Source organism: Pagrus pagrus (assembly GCF_965226575.1).
Source record: "Pagrus pagrus genome assembly, chromosome: 19".
Taxonomy (NCBI): Eukaryota; Metazoa; Chordata; class Actinopteri; order Spariformes; family Sparidae; genus Pagrus; species Pagrus pagrus.
The window spans coordinates 3,720,293-3,741,950 of record NC_140203.1 but is presented as its reverse complement, the minus strand read 5'-3'; the positions used below and the strand labels follow the sequence as shown (position 1 = coordinate 3,741,950).

The 21,658-nt window shown below is 40.8% G+C and overlaps 1 protein-coding gene across 2 annotated transcripts; it reads right to left on the bottom strand.

The window, feature by feature from the left end:
* Nucleotides 1–491: 491 nt before the first annotated feature.
* On the bottom strand, nucleotides 492–13,540 carry septin5b (septin 5b). Of its 2 annotated transcripts, none has more exons than XM_084382966.1 (12): nucleotides 13,218–13,540; nucleotides 12,970–12,992; nucleotides 9,999–10,089; nucleotides 7,995–8,081; nucleotides 7,795–7,918; nucleotides 5,717–5,851; nucleotides 5,506–5,623; nucleotides 4,936–5,037; nucleotides 4,725–4,821; nucleotides 4,460–4,595; nucleotides 2,816–2,918; nucleotides 492–2,638 (listed from the first exon to the last, which is right to left on the bottom strand). In XM_084382966.1, exons 1-12 carry the CDS (start codon nucleotides 13,258–13,260, stop codon nucleotides 2,576–2,578), a joined length of 1,122 nt encoding a protein of 373 aa, XP_084239092.1. In that variant the 5' UTR covers nucleotides 13,261–13,540; the 3' UTR covers nucleotides 492–2,575. The 2 variants fall into 2 exon arrangements, with proteins under 2 accessions (XP_084239092.1, XP_084239093.1); XM_084382967.1 differs by having other exon boundaries at nucleotides 12,982–12,992.
* Nucleotides 13,541–21,658: the final 8,118 nt, after the last annotated feature.

Here is a 21,658-nt window from a genome sequence, read left to right as displayed (position 1 = left end):
AACGTGCTAGCTGCTAACATCAAATGCTGTGGTATGACGAGTAGCCTAGCTCATGGTGGCTGACTCAATTAAAGCTGCACTAACCATTACTTTTATAATTTATGAGGTAATAATGGATCAATATGTATATGTCAACAGGGTTGTTCATATGAGGTTGACATAAACACGTCTCATAATTAATGCTGATGTTATCAAGGTCTGCTAAATGTGTAAATAAGCAACGTTTGCTGGCATACTCACCATTTATTCTCCATTTTATGTTAATAATATGTCCTATCCAGGTTTACAGCTCATTCTGCTGCCCCCTAATGTCCAAAAAGTGTCTTCATCCCCTCCTCTACATATTTTTAATTATAGGTTATCTGCTAATAAAGTCGTCTTAACAAATTTGTATTTAAAAAAGAAGGATTTGTACGGGAAAATAAGCTCATACACATCATTTCATGACAATTTTAGCATAAAAAAACAACATTAAACAAATAAGAGAATCATCCTGGTTAAAAGTTTATTATCGCCCAAAAGAAGACAAACACTTTTAGATGAAAACAAAACATTTTATTTCTCATTTTAAAGCACTCCATAACACTGTTTTTGAAAAGTGCTACAAACAAAGGTTATTATTACTATTATTATTATTATTCTAAAGCTAATAAATTATTGGGAACTTACTTCAATTGTGACTCTGCAGGTACAGGAGAGTGTTAAATACTGAACGAGGATCTGCAACAGGCTTGTGTACAACATCTTGTAACATACGTAACAGCTATGGGATTAGTGAGAAATACTGATTGTTATATATTAATATTATACACACAAACTAAAAAAAAAAACACATGCTCTCAAAATGTAATCGGTGAACTGTACACAGGATTGTTTTTACAAGCTTCTTCCCTCTGTGATGTTCAGTTATGATTGTAAACTGCAACACTTTGCCTCAAAGAAATGATTAAAGGTTTTTATATACAAGGACGAGATTGTCTGATGTATGTATGTATTATCATGGCTTCACTATGCTGAGAAGAAACTCCTCGTAGTCAGAGAAAATGTATGCATGAGCACACACACACTCACACACAGCAGCGCCGAGGTTTGAAAGAGGCTGATGGTGCATCGCTGTTGATATAGTGGAATAAGCACTCCTACATTATGAGTCGCTGTGGGTTGTATCAGCTGTCACACTGTGGGATTATTGTTCCTACATCTCTGTGAATGTTGACTCAGGTTTTTGGTCATAGAAACAACAAACTGACTGATTTGCGACCACAATTTCTGAGATTTTACCTCATTTCTCTCACAAATCAGCTCAAAATCGTACATTTATTTTAAAAATCACATATTCTAACATGTCGATTGGCATTTTGTCAGAATTAAATGGCAACTCCACCAATTTTACACATTTAAGTGTGTATGCAGAGGAAGCTGTGTGAAATCTGAAAAATTGCCCCCCAGTTGCGTAGTTGCATTGTGGGTAATGTAGGCACGATGTTTTAAAAAGGAAGAAGAATGTGTAGAATAAAAAAGGTGACATCTCCGGAGGCTAGACTACATTACCCACAATGCAGCTTAGCCACAAGTTTACAATCTTTTAATGCATTCAAATTACTTTCTGTAGGTTAATTATGCATTTTCTGTAACTGTAGGTGGGTTTTCGCCCTCTTTCTGCATATTATTTTCCATCCTTGTTATTTGTGTATATATTTTCTTTTAAATGTGCAAAATAAAGAATATAAAACTAAAATCTAAGATGGACAGAAAGGGTATGAAAAACTGATATTTGAAAAGTAACTAATAACAAATGTAGTGGAGTATAAAGTACAATGTTTGCCTCTGAAATGTGCTGGAATTGAACAATAAATACCTCAAATACCTCAAATTTGTACTTAAATACAATAAACAAAGAGTTTATTTTGTTCTTGAACTGTGTTTTATTTTAATTTTCTTAGTTTTAATCTCTAATATTTGTGTGTTATTGTACGTTATCTGTTTTTACATCTCTTGTGGAGCACTTTGTAAATTGCTGTATCAAAGTCACATACCACAAACCACCAGTGGTATACCAGCAACAAACTGCAGATGCCACTAAAACCAAAGCTTCAAACCATCAGAGACTTTTCCATCCAGGCGTCACTCAACACACACAGCAGGTGCCCAAACAATCAGTGCATAAACTACTAAATGAATCGAGGGTTTGGTGCATTTGTCTCATTTAGTATTTCAAGTAGAAAAACACGCTCGTAAATCTACCGTTGACCTACAGCTAACAAAGTGCGATCTACTCTCTATTGCCTCACTACATGTAGACTCACTTGGCTAATGACTGCATTAAAAAAAAAAAGTCTATGAAAGTTTATATAAATGCCAAAAACGTTTAAATTATAATCAAAATACATATCATCCCAGCATGCTGTCATTCTCTGTGACGGGTTGTTTATTCAGAATCAGGTGAAACATCGACTGTAACTGCAAAACCATTCCTTCATCTCATCCCCTGAAGGTTTAAGTCTGAGCTATGTTTTTGACTTTTATCCATCTTAAATAACATCATGTTGCACCGGGATGCAACATGAGGTTATAGTCACAGGTCCTGATCGTGCATCTGCTGCTGCATCTTCTGAAGCATCTGCTGCATCCTCTTCAGCTGCAGAGGGAGCAAAGATAATGACAAGAGAACAAGAGGATGATAAGACACGGCTTATGTAATAAACACATATATGGGTCATCATTCCACATCAGCATCTTTGTTATGTAATGCCTCCTGCGATACATTATTCAGTATTAGAGGTTCATTGTGGAGTCGAGGTATTTCCACACTCACTTCTTCATCTTTCATTTTGATGATTTTCTCCGTCTCCACGTCTGGCGTGGATATCGGCAGCAGTGGGATGGGGCTCTCCACCCGCTTATCTGCGTTCATCTTGCTGTAGGATTTAAGAGATAAACATGACGGATGACAACAGCGAGCGAGCCGCAGTGGTTTTCTTTTGTTTCACTGCGGTGTGAGAAAGCAGCTTGCAGAGACCAGAAAATGAATCCTCGGTCATGAAACTGTGAAACGAGAAAGTTTGGATTCTTTCAAAACCTTTATGATGTGATTATAACATCTATTAAATGAGTCTAATTGCATTTGCAGCAGCTAAATGAGACAATCACAAGTGAGAACTGGTCGAATATAGGCCATTCATGTCAGTGTCACCAGTGTCTTCCCTGATTCTACCACTGGGGGGCGCCGAATACAGGAAATGTACATCTGAGGCATGCTTATATATTTACCCTCTTTTAGCTCGGTCTTTGGTCTCCACCAACTCCTGAGGGAAACTCCTCTGGCTCTTCATGACCTACTCTCTGCAAACTGTATCTGTTTGCTGCTGAACAGAGTTTTTTTTACAGCTTTTTCTTTGAAAACAGCTTCCTGCTGCAGATGAAAACAATGTTGAGAGCGGTGAGAGTATGGATAGTCTGATCAGTGTTTTGGGGGCCAGTCACAGATTGCTGGGAGCAATAATGTTTCTTTACTTTATTATTAATTAAATTAAAATGTTGATGAAAGAAATAGTTGTTTTTGTGCTCAATTCAAAGAAATAACTTGAACTAATAAATATAAATAAATAGGATGCAGAATTTTGTGTCACTCTCAGTTGTTTCAGTCTTCTTGCTGAGGTCTTTGTGTCCTGAAGCCACGACGCCACCACCTGGTCACTGCTTGTACCTGCTTACTTTAGTCTCTAACAGAAGATTGATACAATTTACACTGATGTAAAGTGTCTGTAACTCCAAACTCAAAGTACTTTTACCTCCAGACTGTACACATTAACTTCAGTTCACTGTTTTTAACACTTTGTGATCCTCTGAACAGAAACTCTCGGGCCTGCATTTGCCAAGCAATTGTCTGCTTTAAACACATTTAAGCAGCGTGTAGAGAAACTGTCTCGCATGGTTTTCTGACTGGCTCTTTTAATCAGCCTTTATAGAGACGACCGATCACACTATGTAGAACAAATATTGGCTGATAACGATCAGTGGCCGATCAATCGGAGTTAACCAAAACAGTAAAGCTGAGAGCTGGAGAGATAAAGAACGAGCTGAAACTAAATATAAAGCTCCATAAAAAGGTCTGACATTTCCTTGTTGTTTATCTTCATGAGTTAAACTTACAGAAGCCTGCGAGGAGCTTAAATTCGAGAAGAGCTAAAGATGTTTTCTTCATTGGAAACTGTACTTCGTCACCTCCCTCACTCCTCCGCTGTTGGCAGAACAACCGCGCCGTCAATACAAATTAAGTTTACTGTTTACATCCACTGCTGCTGCCAAGGACTGAAAATCTCTCCAGCGATCTCTTCCTGTCAAACTTTCTGAGCAGTAAACATCGTTAAAGTGTCAGATTTATTCACAGTGAAATACAATAAAGACGTAAAAAATGTCAATAAAGTTTGTTTCTGAACATATATATATATACACACACCTGGTCATGGTCTGGATGCACTGAGCTCTGTAGTTCTCATAGTGACAGTCGCTGGTGATGTCCTTCAGGTCGTGCATGTGGGTTCTGATCAGAAACGTCCTCAGCTTCACGAAGTCGCAGTGGGACGGGTTCTCCACTGGCAAACAGGAAGAGATTAACATCAGGCCCGGTCGTCAATGACAATTAGCGTTGTCGTGGTAACTGGAATCTCAAAAATGGCTGCAGGGGAGTCGGGTTGTTAGACAGCCACGGGGACGTTTCTTACCCTCCACGATGCCCCACGGGTAGAGCCGCCCTCTCACTCGCTGACCTCGAGCTTCGACCACGGTGTTGCTGCCGATCACTGCGAAGGGGATGCTCTCCTGAATCACAAAATGAAGCAGCAGAGGAACCATTCAGCACTAAGTATGTACGTCCACCCCTGCAAAACAATCAGAAATACTAAACTGCGTGCTTTAGACCAGAGTCGAGCTCACCTTCAGCTCTTTATCTTGTCGTTTGAGCTCCTCGTCCTCATCAGAGTCGCAGTCAGGGAACTGGTAGATCTTTATCCCGTACTTATCTATCTCCTCCCTCAGCTAAAAGGACAACACACACATAAGAGATGTGATGGATAACAGTAAACACACACACACACACACAGACACACAGACAAGTCACTGCCCTATAAAAACCTTTACAACTCAGTCCAGATAAATCTCTGTGGAGGGACGCATGAGTCACCCGACACTAAAATTAACTGAAACTGAACCCAAATCTAACGCTGAGGTTCAATGCTTCTCTGCAGACTTCTCAACTGCTTCTCCTTCTGCTCTGATTTCACTTAATTCAGTGCAGAAATATGAATTACAAACACCGAACGTCCAGCAGCAAGAAGAGATGCTGCACAGATGGAAAGGTTGGTGCATCAATCCAGCTTTTTATTGCACGCAGTATAAAGCTGCTACAACTAAAAGGGAATTTTACATCGTGTCCCATACATCTGGTGTCCGAGGATTATTATTTATGTAATCTAAATGTATGTGGTTGTACATTAGCCGTCTTACCCGCTCTTTGAGTTTCTTTATCTCGGAGGGAGTGAGGCAGTCGGCCTTAGCGATGAGGGGAACAACGTTAACTTTATCCTGCAGGGCCTTCATGAACTCGATATCAACTGGACGAAGCCTACAGGAGCACATGAACTTTTTAAAACATGCATGAACATAAATGGCACGCGTGCATAAGATGTGATGATGTGTGCGTGCTGTGTTGTATTACCCGTGTCCAAACGGAGGGATGAAGTAGAGGCAGCAGTGCACCCTGTTGTCCTGGATGTTCTTCCTGTTCAGTCCGCTCTCGTCTCTGAAGTACTGTTCGAACTGCAGGTTGATGTAGTCCGTCACTGCCCGCCAGCTACAAAACATAAAGAACAAGTCGCAAACAATGAAGATACAGCTGGTTAATTAATGAGTTGTGGTGTGGAGGTGTATATCTGAACTTTTAAGCTAGCTCTTCAGGCTAAGAGTGGTTTCAAGTCTTCTCATTTAACTCTCACCAAGTGGCTGAATGCCTTCAAAAGCGCGTCCAGTGTTGATACTCATCCCATGATTAACCTTGAGTAATTAATATTCAACATCAGCCTTGTCAAGCACCCTCACCCACTGCTGATGAGCAGCTGTGCGCCAGCTGTCACGCTGCATTGGTCGGAAAAACAGCGGGCGATGAAGGTGTCGCTGCTGAAGTGTGCAGTTTTCAAACAGCAGGATGCAAAACTGAGCACAGACTGATATTTACTCTCCTTTTGGAAACGACTCATCTAGTTAATTAGAAAACACGCAAGGAGGCATTTAAAACACAGAACAGCCAGAAAACTGAACCCGATCCAAGAAGAAGCTGTTAAACCATCATTTTTTTTACTATTATCTCACCAAATCAGAGGCTTTTGGATCATTTTGTTAGCTTACCGAGGCTGAAATCATGTAAACAACCATCTTATTTATTTAAATATCCTGCAGAAACCTTGTCAGAAAATCACTTTCCTCTGTTAATGTAAAACACTACAGAAGGGAAAGAATTATAAAGCAGGAAGTTAAAAATCGCTTCACAAACAAAACAGATCGATAACACGTCGACACAACAGGGACGGTGAGAGTGAGTGAAATATAATTAATGTCCTGATGAAATCGAATCAATACTGCGGCTCTGGACAGAAAGGAAAACGACAGCTTGAGCAGACGAAGCAGGTCGAAGAAAAAGATGCAGCGATGGATAATCTGAAATCTGGATCCAGGTCATGCTGAAGCTGCGGAGGCGTAACGTAACGAAACACTGGCTGTCTCAAAAGCTGTTGATGGATAAATCTGTGTTATGATGTGATAATGTTTACATCGGTGAGGTCGAAGGAAAGTTATAATTTGGGTTAAAATTAAAAAGTTAAGATTAGGAAAACTTCCTTTAGACACTTGGAAACATAATCTTGAACCAGCTCATAGATCCAATGATTAATTGAGAAAAATAATAAGCAGATTTATTAATAATGAACATAATTTTGAGCTGCAGTCGTGGTTTTTTTCATTTTTTAACAGAAAAGCCTAAAAATCAACGGTTCCTGCTTCTCAAATGTGTCGATTTGCTGGTTTTCTTTGTCTCCTATGATGGTAAAATCCATCTTTTATATTTAAATTACATTTAAATATAAACTTGTGGCTCCAGGGGAATTGCCTCCAGTGATGTCACTCGGTGGCTAAGTTGCATTGTGGGTAATGTAGGCGTCAGGATTTGAAAAGGAAGACGAATGTGTGGAATAAAAAAAGGTGCTATCTTCTTGTTCTGCTGTGTCAATTTTCATCATTTGTTTTTAAAATGAGTCCAACGGGCTTTTCAAAATCTGTCGCCTACATTACCCACAATGCAACTCACTGGAGGTAATTTATCATATTACTTCCTCTTGAGCCACAAAAGGCTTTAAACTAGGTGTAAAATTGTTGGAGTTGCCCTTTAATTGTGATATAAACAGGATGAACTGTTGTTTATATCAAATATCTGACAGGTTAAAGACCAAACGATTAATTAAGAACACAGTTGGCAGATTAATAACTAATGAAAACAATAAAATAATAATAATAAGTGATATATCGTCAGCAACTGGACGTGTGTCAGTTTCTTGAAGACGTTTCAGTCGTAGTACAGCCGGTGTTTATAAGCAAAGAAGCCATTTCTTTCATTTTCTTGTTGAGTGTAGGAACTGCAGAGCTTTTATTTACTGTGTGGGTGAAAACACAGAGCGACGCAGCTGAAAGGAAACAGGTCAGATACAGTGAAGTGGTATCTGTTATCTTTAAGCTGTAGGAACTCACCACTCAGTGTTGTTGACAGCGTCTCCAAACCCCGGCGTGTCCACGATGGTCAGTTTGAGCTTCACGCCCTTCTCCTCGATGTCCACCGTGTGCTTGGTGATCTCCACCGTCTGATTGATTCGCTCTGCAGGTCAAAGAGATATTTAACGGCGTCCGTCTCGTCGTCATCGGAGAAACATCTGGTCGGTTCGGTGACTCACCTTCTGCATTGAGCAGTTTCCTGTCTTTGTGCAGATCAGTGAGGAAGAGGCTGTTCACCAGGGTGGATTTACCCAAACCAGACTCACCTGTAACACACAGAAACACACATGTAGTTTCATTAAAGGGGCATTACAACAACTTTACACTTAAAGATCGTGTCACTGTTCACGGGGAACGTGGTGGAAGAAGTATTCACAGGGAAATACAGGTAGTTTTAAAACCTGGGCCCAATCGGTCCAACAATATGAAACAAATCCTACAGAGAAAAACCTTTTTGTTATTTAATTAGATCCATGTTGTCACCAGAAACACTCTCAGTCCCTCAGTCTCGCTCTAAAATCTCACAAGAAATGAGTTATTGCAGGAAGACGACGGTGGAAACATGAGTCAGAGATGGAGGGAGGACAACAACTCACCTCTGCAACTAATCATTTTCATTATGGATGACTGCTGATTATTTTCTCTATTAACTGATTGATTGATTGTTTGATGCCCGAGGTGTTTCTCCTTCTCCTGCACGACATTTTAAAAAGAGAAATACTGCACTTTTACATTCATCAGACAGCTTGGGTGACTCATTACATGTTGCACCTTCAGATTAATAATACAAAACATAAATCAAACAAATAAATGATGATGAATTATCAAATCAAAAGCCGACGTCTTGGCATCGTCTTCCCAAACAAGTTGCTTCCTACAAAGTGTTGAGCAAAAAAGCCAAAGCAGACTGTCTCATATAAAAGCCTCACATACATTACACAGTGCTGAACGTCCCTGAACGCCTCCTCCTCCACCCAGACACACTCCAGACTGAGACACACTTTTATAAACTTAACTCAATTATCACATCGAGTCACAAGAGCAAAATCAATCCAGCTGTCGTTATAATGGGCGCTTAATGGGTGAGTGTAATTAAATAATATTTTGGAGGAGAGATTTTGTGACTGTCTTCTTCCTCATTAACATTTAAACAGAGCGACACATTTTCACATAGCGCGTGAAACTTGTGAAGACTGAGCTGGTGCGGAGGTGTGGTGGTGGAGCTGCCTCACGACGAGGACATCCTGCGTGGATCTGAGTCCTTCGAGTGTGAAGACGAGCTTTGGATTTGATCCACATGCAGACGTGGCGCTCATGGGTGCTCTATTATGAGAGATACAGCCTTTATGAAACAAGAATTCAAGGGCGAAAGTGCAATGAATGGATCAAAAATGTGTGTTTATCTGCTCTGCTAACGTTAGCGTGTCAGGCTAACTACCGACAGTGTAACTTGGGGGTAATTTCCAAATTAAAGCAACAAGGAAAACATTCACTCACTACATTATTTTGTAGGGTTTTCATTTTTTTTTTAAATCCCTTGTCAGGACTGTCTGAGTTAAGAAGGTACAAATGCTATATCGGAGTTTAAGCTAACGTTACCGGCTCTGTCCTGCTCTGTGTTGGGTTTGGGTCATCTGCTCTACTGCGACTACAGACAAACTTGTATTAAACAGCCTTAATTTGACCAAACTCATCTTATTTCTCATCCTTAAGTTATTTTCTCTTGTAAAAGTGAAACATGCAGTTAAATTAAAGCATTTATCTGACCTCTAGGAGTTTTTTCTATTGTAAGTTAAACATCCAAACCATTCAAAAGGTTATGATGAAATTAATAACACGTATATTATGTGTTTATCTTTACTGTACAATAATTGGGACAAAGTACAGGAACAGTACTGCTATTTTATTTCAGTGTCTTCTACATGAATCATCAACCAGTGAGGATATCGACTTTTAGCTTGGATACGCAACGTTAGCATTAGCATCTAGACTTTTAGCACGATATCATAGCATATGAAGCCTGAGCGTTGTGACCGCTATGAAAGGATTCTCATTTAAAAAGAAAACTGCTGAAAAAACATTTAAGTCAGCTTCAACCAATCATGGGAGTTTTAGCGTTAGCATCATCATCTCCGCTTGTGCCATGCTACGTCGGAAAGATTGCAGGGCGTAGCAACACTCACCTGCCACCATGAGGGTGAAGTCGAACCCTTTCTTCACAGACTTCCTGTGCACCTGGTTGGGCAGCGTCGCAAAACCAACGTAGTCTTTTTCCTAGAAAACAAACAATCACACAAAGACACAAAATAATATCAAATTAGTTGTAGTGACTCAGCAGAAAGTACAGAAGGAGTACAAGTTGCTGCATAAGTCTTAGAGGCATAAGTCCTATGACCAGGCTGCCATGTGTGACACGCTGGGAATGAGACCAGGCTGCAACACCCCAGAAGTAAATTCATTTAGATGCTGTTTCTCTTAAGGATTTGTTGCAATTTAATACCTCTCCCGTCTCTCTCGGTCGCCTGTGGATGATTTTTGTAGTTTTTTTAATGCTGCTGGACTGTGGATTTTCTTTATGCGGTCAGATTTTCAGCAAAAGTCCAAAAAAGATGTGACTTCATGCACCTTCTCGAGTGGCTCAAGTGACTTAACACAGATTACACAATCCTCGTTTTATAAATCTGATAGTAAAAATCTAAAAAAAAAACATTTATTTGAATCAGAAACAGGTTCTAACTCATTTTCGACCCCATCAAACGCAGTTATATTGAGGGCAGCAGCTATTGTGTATCATAATAGCCGACGCACGGCCCGATCTGGGTCAGCTCGGTGCTGCAGCAGCCGTAGTCGTGTTAGTAGGACATTCCCATGATTCCTTTCATGTTTTATTGAAGAGAGGGTGGCAGAGAGACTGAGACTGAAGCCCCGAGGTCCCCCCAAGTATTCATAATACAGTATGGCAGGCGGCCACTGGCACAAGAGGAGGAGGGGGTGGGGATGCAAACATGTTCATCTGAGCACATGGAAAGAGCAGAAAACGGCTTAAATCAACAGTGGAAGAGGATAAAAACTGAGGCTTGAAGGAGGCAGATGGTGCGTGATGTGAACTAAGTAGACACGGTCAAATAAAAGTACAGCTCTTCCCATCATGCATTAGATTTTTCCGAACACTTCCACTGCCAGCTTTCTTTTTTTTTAAACACCAAATCTAATGCAGAGTGCATTAAAGCTCCACTACTCAGGGAAGTGACTAAGTAGTGCAGCGAGTGCATATGTAGGTTGTGGGGGTGTTGCGTTTTTTCTTCTCCTCTCTTTGCTTTGGTATTGCTTCCATATTGACATTTTGTCTGTGGATGGTGTTTGTGTCACGCCCACACACGTATCACAGAAATACACACATCCAGACTCGCTGGCTTGGCTAACACCACGCTGCGTCTACGTCCGCGGCTCTGACTCTGACTCAGCGCTGCCGCTGCTGCTGCTGCTGCTGCTGTCCAAGACAGCATGAAAAAGACAGAAGCTGTGAAGCAGGATGAAGGCAAACATTATGAAACTGCTCGTGGGATTTTTTTGGGGATATATATATCTGAAAATAAAGATGCTCACAGCGAAGAGATGCTGTACGTTACATACACGAGTGTATCTGCTCTGATTCATCCACTCTAAGTGATGATGTGCATTCAGTCTTCTACACATGAAACCAGCTAAACACACAGTTTTCCTCTATTATATGATCTTAAGGAGCTTTAAGGTTGGAAAAATCCATCTTTTTACAGCTACGGTTGCAGCGACATAACATTTTTCAAGGTATACCGTCGTACGAAATTTGAATATTATCACACCGTGTTCCTAAACTTATCTACGGTATTGAACTCTACTAAAAATAAACCCTTTTTCAAGTTTATATGAAGTTTTATATCTGTCCGGACAGACTAGAAACACCTTTATTTTCATGTTATTAAAGATAAATTATAACTGATAAAAATAAAAACAATTGTGTACGATCATATACGTTGTTGGTCTCTTCAATGTGTCTAAAAACACACATCAACATGAATCTAAGAACGAGCATGAATCCCACATTTTATTAGCAAAGACGTCGGCTAGCTCCCAAATATTCTGACTTTAGCTTCCCCAGTATGAGGATTTACAGTGTTTTAGATTCTGTTTTTATTTTTGGACTGTTGGTCTCACAATAAAAAGACATCTGAAGGTGTCTGCTTGGAGTTTTTGGACATTTCACAGCCCATTTTTCATATTTTCTGACATTTCACATGTGATTCATGGAGAAAACAGTCAGCAGATCATATCAGCGATGAATGTTATTCTCTGTCATCTTGTTCCAGCTTTTCATGGAGCGCCAAGGGACCAGACACTGACGTCTCCCTATCTGACCTTTAAATGTGATTAAATAAACTAAACAGCCTCCTAATAAAACGATCTGACAGGTCTGCTGTGTGATGTTTCCACCGAGGGATTTATACGAACGTCACCCAAAGATACAAAATATATCTGGCTGATCTTCGGGGGAAAATATTTGGAATATGGCTAAAATATTATCTATGACAAAAACCGGATACATCTCAAAGCATTTAAGATAAAAGTTGTGGACGAGTCTGTGATCGTTAAATTCTCCTGCACTGTCTGCAAAAGCCCTTTTTTTTAATACAGCTGATTATTTGTGCACAGCTACAACTACATGACAATATTATTATCATTTAGTGTCATTTTGTCTATAAAATGTCAGACAGCAGTGATTATAAACCCCCAAAAAGCCCAAAGTAACACAGTTTACTATCATATGTACGCTCTCAGGATGAGTCTGGGATATTTTACTCTCTCTCTTGACTGTTTCTTCTGTGACATATCTGATTTTTTAATGATGCAACACATTTAATTTGACTTTTATTGCACATCCATGCAGATGCAAATACCCCCTCACCCATTCTGAGATGCATTTATGATGAATACAAGCAACACATAAACCTCCGGATGATGTGACTCTGTGCAGATGTGTGCAGATGTTGGATAGAAGCTGAATGAAACCAGCAGTGACAAAGGAGCTTGACCACCACCTCCACCTCCACCTCCACCAGAACAAGAAGATCCTCTCGGCTCTTATTTTGTAGGATTAATTACTCATCATTAACACACCTTGTCTCTTACCTCTCCATCATCTGCGCCATGACGCCGGATTCCGGGAGACAAGTCGGGTCAGCCGGTTGTTGTGGAGCAGATCCAGACCCAGGAGGAGGATGAGGATGATATCCGGAGGAGAGAATGAAAACATCACGTGGATTTATGCCCTTAATCAATTAACAAAAAGCAGCTGTGACGCGCGTGGAGGGCTCGTTAATCACCTGTGTTGGGTGTGTGTGGGGGGGGGGAGGGGGACAGCTTACCTGACCGGGGCGCGCGGCTCTTGTACCTGCTGTTCGTCGTCATCTCGGACACACAGTTGGAGACAAAATGCGTCCGGACCGACTGAAGAGAGGCGGGTCTGGATCCGCTGCTGGCGCCTTTAACCGCGGGCTGGAGGATGTTTCACCGCCGCAGCGACGAGAAGCGTCCAAAGAAAAAAACCAGCAATTAATCTAAACCACACAGGAAAACACCTTTTCTGTCATTTTGTCTGCGTAATCCAGACGCCAGACTCGCGCACGCAGACTGGTCCACACATTGTGACACGCTCACAATGCTTATTGTGTGTGTGTGTGTGTGTGTGTGAGGGGGAAATAAACTGTGTGTAGCTCGTGTGAGTCACCAGGTGGTGGCAGTGTTGCTCTGTTCCTGCACAAAGATCTGCTTGACAGACACTTATCAGAGTGAATAAGGGGTATTTGGGATGTGGGTGCATGTTGGTTTGTTCCACTTCATTCAGCTTTGATCCAACAGCTGCACACATCTGTACACATGAGTCAGCGCTGATGAGTCAGACGATCAGAATCAGCTTTAATGGCCGAGTGTGAGCACACAGACGAGGAATGTGGCTCTCAGTGTACAATGAAGAGTATAGTGAACATTAAATCTGAAAGAAGAATAAATAATCGATGAGTCCATCCACAGAAAATTGCACTTGCACTTCATCCAGTTGTTCCAGATGCTTAAATGTGAGTATGTGTTGCTTATATTCATCATATACACTCATCAGAATGAGTCAGGGGTGTTTGGATATGTGCCAATAGATGAATGTGCATTGAATATACGATAAAAGTCAAATTAAATGTGTGTAAATTCAGATATGTCACAGAATAAACAACCAAGTGAAACACTGAAATGTCCCTAACTCATCCTGAGCAGTGTCTTCAGTGTTTGGAGTCTTCAGAGGAGATTTGAAGACATTTCCTTGGGCTCAATGTGAATTATATTCATTGCTGTCTGACATTTTATCAACAAAATGATCATTAAATAATAAAAAATGATCTTTACTGTAGTTCTACCTGCACACAATTAATCAACTGTATAACAAAGAACATTTAAAAATAATAATATCTTATAATAATAATTTAATAGGCTGATAAATAAAATAAAGCACTTTCTAAGCAAGAGACAAACATGTTTTTACAGAGTTTGGAGGCTTAAATACAGACAGAGCGTTTACAACTGCATAAAAACAGCGATAATCCCAAAAAATCCGGTAAAAGCATCTACCAGCCAGCTAATCTAACGTCTGTCAATGAAATAAAAGTGTCATCTTCTGCTACGTCTTTATCGTTTCCACTTTAATCTTTTTAAAAACATAAATCCTGTAAAAGGATAATAAAATATCTGCTTGATGGCTACGTACCACAATGCTGAAAGACTTTTTTAAGATTTTAAGCAGCAAGCGGCAGACAGACTTCACTGTTCCTCTGGATGTATTTATTTATGTAACATCGCGTACACATGAACACATGCAGCATCGTGCCCTCACACATCCTGGTAGGAACTCAAGTGTTTTAGGGAAAAATATCCAACAACAATGCAGTATTGTGTGGCTCTGTGTGGGATGCCATGCCTGAAGGAACTGGGTATCACGTTTGTGTTAAAATAAATATACAATCTTCTGTGCATCACTATGTTTAATACATTTTTCTTAATGGAAAAATCAACGTGGACTTTTTTTCGTGGAAGAGTGAAAGTCTGTTGCCACGAGCCAACAGCTGCTGCACAGTCAGACATGTCGATCAAGTGTTGGAGACAGTGAGCGGTTCAAACACAACTAAAACAGGCCAAAAAACACAGGAGGTTTGGTGAGATATGGTGCTGCGGGGCTGGCAGCTACCTGAGGGAGGAGGAGGAGGAGACAGCAGGCAAACAATGATGGGAGCGTGGGACTGGAGGAGGGAGCAGGGTGCCATTACCGACTCTGTTTCCTGTGCATGGGTGGTGGGGCAGCAGGGTTCAGACAATGAGCGACCTTCCCTCCCGACATCACCAAGTCGGATTCCTTCAGATCTCAGGGGGGCCACAGTGACCTCTGCACACACACAACATAACACGGTACTTGCTCTTTATTCATGTGCAATGGCCACACGGTGCTTCTGCAGGCCCGCTTTCTGGCGCTCGCAGCTCAGTTCTGGCTTCTGGCTGCGGCGTCAGCGAGGGGAAGGCTCGGATGTAATAAACTGGGATTAACATGAGCCGCTTGTACTCCAGGTCAAAGATGCAACATGATAACCCGGAGTTTAGTGGTGTAATCCACGCAAGCTGGCAGGAAACGCTTGTAGACTCAAAGTATCTTCATTAGAGAGTCCACGCTTCATCCACGCTGCTCTTGAGGACATTTAGCCTACAAGTCCAACGTCTGCATAAGACAAGTAACAGTGAGTTTCCTGTGTTGTTCTGGGTTTAATATGCTTGTAAGGGACATTCAATAATTACATGAGCACCTGACAATTGTTTATAGACAGCTTGACCTTTAACGTAACGTGCAAGGTATCATGGGAGCTAGGAATAAGGTGGATATTAATCCTTTCATTCCCAGTGATTTAATGTAACTAAGTACATTTACTCAAGTATTGTACTTCAGCACAACTTTGAGGTACTTGTACTTGACTTGAGTTTTTCCATTTTCTGCTACTTTATGCTTCCACTTCACTACATCTCGGGGGCGATTGTGTTATTTTTACTCCATTACAACAACTTTAGTTACTGGTTACTTTGCAGATTACATGCTGCATCGTATGATGTACTTGTACTCATACCTTACATACTAATGTGCATTATATATGAGATACTTTACTGTTTTAATGCAGGACTTTTACTTGCAGGAGTAACTTTGGTACTATTACTGAAGTAAAGGATCTGAATACTTCCTCTGTGAGTTTTCTGTTTATTCTGACCTGTTGTTTCCATCACGTGTGCTCCACTCAGACAGATTTAACACGGTAATAACACATTTCTTAACACGTCACTGAACATGGAGGTTAATGGGATTTTTCAATATGACATCTGGAGGCAGCGGTTCACTCGATGCCGCCCTGAGGCGTGTTGAAGCCATCACACTGACATGTGACCTCAAAATGCTGAGAGAGTAATCAGGCTGCGGACGCTTCGTAGGGGAACGTTTTCAGTGGCGTACTTCTTTAATTTTTCTGCATCGGAACGGAGTTGTTTTGATTTCCGGAGCCATTTTCCCGCCTTATCTCTGCCATCGGCTCATTTCCTGTGTGTAACAGCACCATTTCCTGTCTCTGTGGAGACAATCAGAGAGATAACACACAAAACCTCCCTGTTGTCCTTGTTTCGTTTTATTATTTCTGGGCCTGCACGTTTCTTTTTCCTCCTCCCACTGGTTCCCTCAGCATCCTGCTCTCATTCATATCTCATCTTAAGGATTTTTTTTAAACACTTGGAAATCATCAAACGTTGGTCCGACGAATGAAAATGAGTCCTCTGTTATCTCCATCTTGGTGTTTTGACCTACATTATTGACTTCATGCAGGGAAAAGAACAAATAACATGTATCCAGAGCAGTGGAAGAACGTCAGGTACTTTACTCAAGAAAAAAATACTAACGTGACAATGTGAACATACTTAAAAGTCAAGCAAAAGTAAAAATAAATGCAAAAATGCACTACAAGTATCAGTAGTCGGGCTTCTCCAGAGGGACAGCAGATAACTCTGGAGGGTCGTCAGATGATTAACGGGAGAAACAAGAAAAAATGAAGGATTTTTAAGGATTTCTCGCTAATTGTTGCGTTTTTTATTGGATCATTTTACCTCTTTGGACTGAAAACAAACATTTGAATGCACAATATGTAATTTCTGTCCATCAAACCACAACAAACAAAACACATGCCAAGTGTTATTCATTGTAAGGAGGGAGTCAGGTGCAGATCCGGACCTTCTGGAGGAAAAAACACCCCGAGTCACATCAGATTCTGCTCTGATCCAGAGACGTTTACTGACGGGAGGAGAGCTCAGAGATTAGTTTTAACTTTTAGGATATCTTCACTCCTGTTTATCAGCCCGACTGCAGCAGTGATCCGCTGAGGTGACCTCCATCGTCGGGTGTTTATGTTCTGTAACGTTGACTGCTGAACCGGAGTCTCTGCTGAGTGCTGAGTTCAGTCAGAGTTGACCTGAATTTAAACTTGTGCGTGTTGTTGCTCGTTAGCTTTCTGCTAATGTACGGCAAAGTAATCTGGCTTGTGTGGGTGAGTAAACACAAATCATCCTGCGGTCAAAGACGCTTAAAAAATCTCACAGCCGAGGTTACGTTTTGGTTTAATTCACGTCACGTTAAGTCTCGTTTGGTGACTTCCTTCCGAGTTATAGTGACAGGTGACCGAATAAATACTTCCACCGTTACCTTGAGTGAGCCAAATTTATAGTATAAGTAACTAAAAATGTCGTAAAGATGAAGTGGAGTAAAAGTGGCATCAAATGCAAATACTGAAGTAAAGTATAAGTACTTCAATGCTGTACTTCAGTGCAGTACTTCCACCACAGGAGCCGACCAACACTAATTCTTTGACTCGTGTCTCTTTCTGGTTTTCCTGCATCTTTTAAAAAGAATAAATAAAAACATTTCCCCTCCTTTTCTTTCTCTCTCCTCCTCCTCCCCCGTCTCCTTCCATTGTCCCTCCACCAGGGAAAAGGAGAAAAGGCTCGCTCACAACAACAACATGCACTTCCTCCCGTGCGGCGGCCGCGCTCGACAGCCGCCGAGGAATCGACGCGGAGCACATGTGATGAGCTATTGTACGTTGCCGTGCTGCGGCCTTCCTGCGTTAGCCTGTTTCCTAGCTGAAGTCATTGTGTGACCGCCCCCCCCCCCCTCCACCATCTCTGTCTGTGGGGAGGAAACGCTCACATGAAGACATGAGTACAACGTTCACATGCATGTTTGTCACACACAAGCTCACAAACACACACTGAGAGCAGAGTTTACGTACACGTTACGTTACACTTTAATAAAGCCTCATATCACATGTTTAGAGAGGGTCATTCTGCAGAAACATCCACTTTTGAAAGGCACAATGTCTGAAAATTGACTTCCTTTTCTAACATTTTAACTAGTGACTTTTGACCTTTTTCTGTTTACTGGTGCTAGCCTTGAGGAGGATAACACCAGCAGGGCCGTAGCCAGGATTTTAGAAATACTGAGGTTCATGGCCCCCCGACCCCCACCAGTCCATCCAGAAAAAAATGAAAGGCTTTAGTAGAAATATTTGCATTTCTCTGCATTTTGACAGGACCAATAATCGTTGAGGAAATAATATCAGGGCCAGCAAATACGTGAAAATTGGACTCAAATTCCAACAGAAGAAGAAGAAGAAAAGTAACAAATAAAGACAATTCTGACTTAAATGTATTAAACTTATTTCTTTGCTGTAAAGAACTTTAACTTTATAATAATCATCATTAAAAAATGTTAAATTTAAGTCATTTCACTGGTAAGAAACAGCTAAATGGTTCATAAATCAGTTGTAAAGGTCACAAACATCAGCTGCAGCTCTCTAATGGCATCCAGATAATGTTTATAAATGAACTACACAATATTTATTAACTATTAATTTTCCAAACAACAAGCTTGTCATTGCTTGTTAACAGTGAAATAACTACTTTTTTTTTACAGTGTAGAATGACTCAAATCTTGTTCGTTATTGTCTTAATCTATTCTTCATTTCTATTTCTATTTTTATTATCTTTTAATTGTTTATTAGTATTGTTTGTTGTTTTTTGCATCTTCAGATGGCAGCAACTTCCTCGTTTGTGAAAACTTCTGATCTTCCTTGTAAATATAATTTGGTTTTCCTTTTTAATTGCTTCCTTTAGTGCCTATATTTCTGTTTTACTCTGTTTTAATGTAAATGTGCAGTGTTCAGGGTCAGAAATGGTAAAGTAGTGTATAACCTCAGTAAGAGGGAAAGTCCCTCCATGTGAATATTTGAGTGAAAGTCTGCAGAAGCTATCACCTAAAGCTCTCAGATAAATGACGTGTAGAAACAGAGAGTCACGTTAAAAGAAAGCACAATGAATTCCAGTAAATCCACTTAGTTACACTCCTCCTTAAACTGAAGAACAACAGTGTGATCACAGCTTTCCTCCTCAAAATGAAACAGACGATGAGCTGATCTCACACAGGATGACTGAGCTGAGATGAGCTGCAGGAATGTGTCACGTCCGCTGTTTGTTCTAACAGGTGGAATTAGTCACCGGAGGAAGGCGAGGCTCGCTGGACATTAAAGGCTCGAACACAGGACTTCTAGCTGATATCAGGGCAGCTTGATGACTTTCTACTGTTGGGATTTCCTCCAGTCTGAGTCAACAACTTGTTAAAGCAATAATGTTCGATGATTACAGCTAATGACACTATTATGATGCACGACGCTGTCATCCAGCTGTGCCTGAGCACGACAACAGCTCCTAAACATTGTGATCACCGAGGTTTCATCCAAAATGTCAAGAAAATCAGATTAATGTCAAGAAAATCAGATGAATGTGGTCGATGCTCTGCTGTTGAGTTTACACAACGAGATGAAAACATGAGAAGAGCTCCAGTCGAAGCTCAAATGATGGAAAACGTGATGGAAACATGACGTTTCTGTTAATGTGAGGAAGGTTAAACACACTGATCTGTTGTCTCCAGCTCTTTTTGAAGGAACAGTTCAGCCAAAAATGAAAATGTAGTCATTAACTACACTTTAAAATGTTAACGCTGTAAATTAATAGTAATGAACTTTTTTAGTTACTTACTGTAATTGCAATTTACAGCTTTTTCCCGCTTAATTACAACATATAAATACTTTACATTTAGTTTAGCAGCAGTAAAAACATTCAGTGGAAAAGAAGAGACTTGGAAAATATAAATTCAGTTGTGGACATTTATTTAAAAAAGGCAGCACTACATGAAATAATACATTTCTTGCTACAAATATTTTTTCATTAAATTTCCTGCAGAAAACATGGCTGTTATCAATTCTTTCAACTAATATTGATCTAAACACAAAATAAACATTTTAATAAACTTGGAGAATGATGCACCTCGTCAGTCTACAACATAAAATGGCTCCATACAGCTCGTCCAGCGTAATCCAAGTAATTGATTTGAAAAAAGACGATATTTACGCCCCTCGGCTCCTGGTCGAACTCTTGCACCCACTTAGCACGCTAACACTCCAGAGACAACGCTTTATGAGCTATTTGGACCCATTTTATGAGATTTTTCTGGTTGATTTTTTGCATTTAAATCATCCTTTAATTTAGGAGGCTTGAAGCCCAGGATGCAGCAACAGTGCCGCAGCAAAATAGGGCTGGGAGGGGGGTAACATTTGCCCGTGGGGCAGGTGAGCCCTGGCATTAAAATGTCTTAATCTCAGCACAAGAAACCAATACTTTGTGTCTCTTTGCAGCCATTCACTAAAATCCAAGCGTGCCCATGTTGCATGATCCAAATCTTAAAAACCAAACTTGCCATTTTTCCAGCGTGCAGGCTGGTGGCTCGGAGGCTTTTGTTGTTTCATCTTCTGATTGATGCAGTCGTGTGAACTTAATTGAAAATAGGTGGATGGAAACGCACTAAAATGAAGCCAAGAGAACAGGCATGGCATCAAAAACTGGAACATTTATGTTTTCACCTCACACTTTTACTTTTAAGTATGATACTGACCAGTCACCAGCTGCGACACGTCGTCCTCTGTGGTGTAACAAACTGTGACTACTTAAGAGTGACTCACGTCAGCATATTTAGTGAGGATGAACGTTCAGCTCTACAGGTTTCCTTTATACGAGCGGGGAGTTGCTGCTGTGGGTATAATCCTTCTGTTCTGCTGCTGCACAGGACAATACAGATCACAAAGGGTCACACACACACACACACACACACACACACACACACACACACACACACATTAGATGACCAACACTTAAGACAAAACATTAAAGGCATCCGTAAACCAAGCTGTCGGTCCACGTGCCAGATATCGGTACCGGACAAACGCACAACTCAACAAAATGCCAAGGCCTCGCGCCTCTACAAGTGCCAAGCGGCCGCTGCAGGTGACATTTCAGTGTGGATAATAAAAAGAGTTGATGTGGAAAAAGGAGGAGGAGAATATTCCCGCAGCTCGGAGAACAATGGAGTCGAGGGGAAGTGATAAGAGACAGGACATCCTAACACTGCTGCGTCTCAGGCCTCCCACCGGCTGCTAACACGTCACCTGGCAGCGCTGCAGCTGTCAGTCACACCGAAGCCCTCAGAGAAATACAGGATGTCTGTTACATTATCTGATTGTACATTAAACACATTTAATTACACGTTGTTGTTGCCTCCTGAATGTTGTAATAAAGCTTTAAACAGATGATTCTCAGCAGAAAGTACTCTCAGTGCAGAGATGAAGAGGTACAAGTACTC

Bases quoted from the DNA above. Each gene is read 5' to 3' on its own strand.
- septin5b (XM_084382966.1), bottom strand. From the start codon at position 13,260: ATGACGACGAACAGCAGGTACAAGAGCCGCGCGCCCCGGTCAG. The intron at 12,993-13,217 runs GTAAGCTGTCCC...GTCATGGCGCAG, and splicing joins GAGCCGCGCGCCCCGGTCAG to ATGATGGAGAGGTAAGAGAC. The intron at 5,852-7,794 runs GTGAGTTCCTAC...TATGTTTTGTAG, and splicing joins GCTGTCAACAACACTGAGTG to CTGGCGGGCAGTGACGGACT.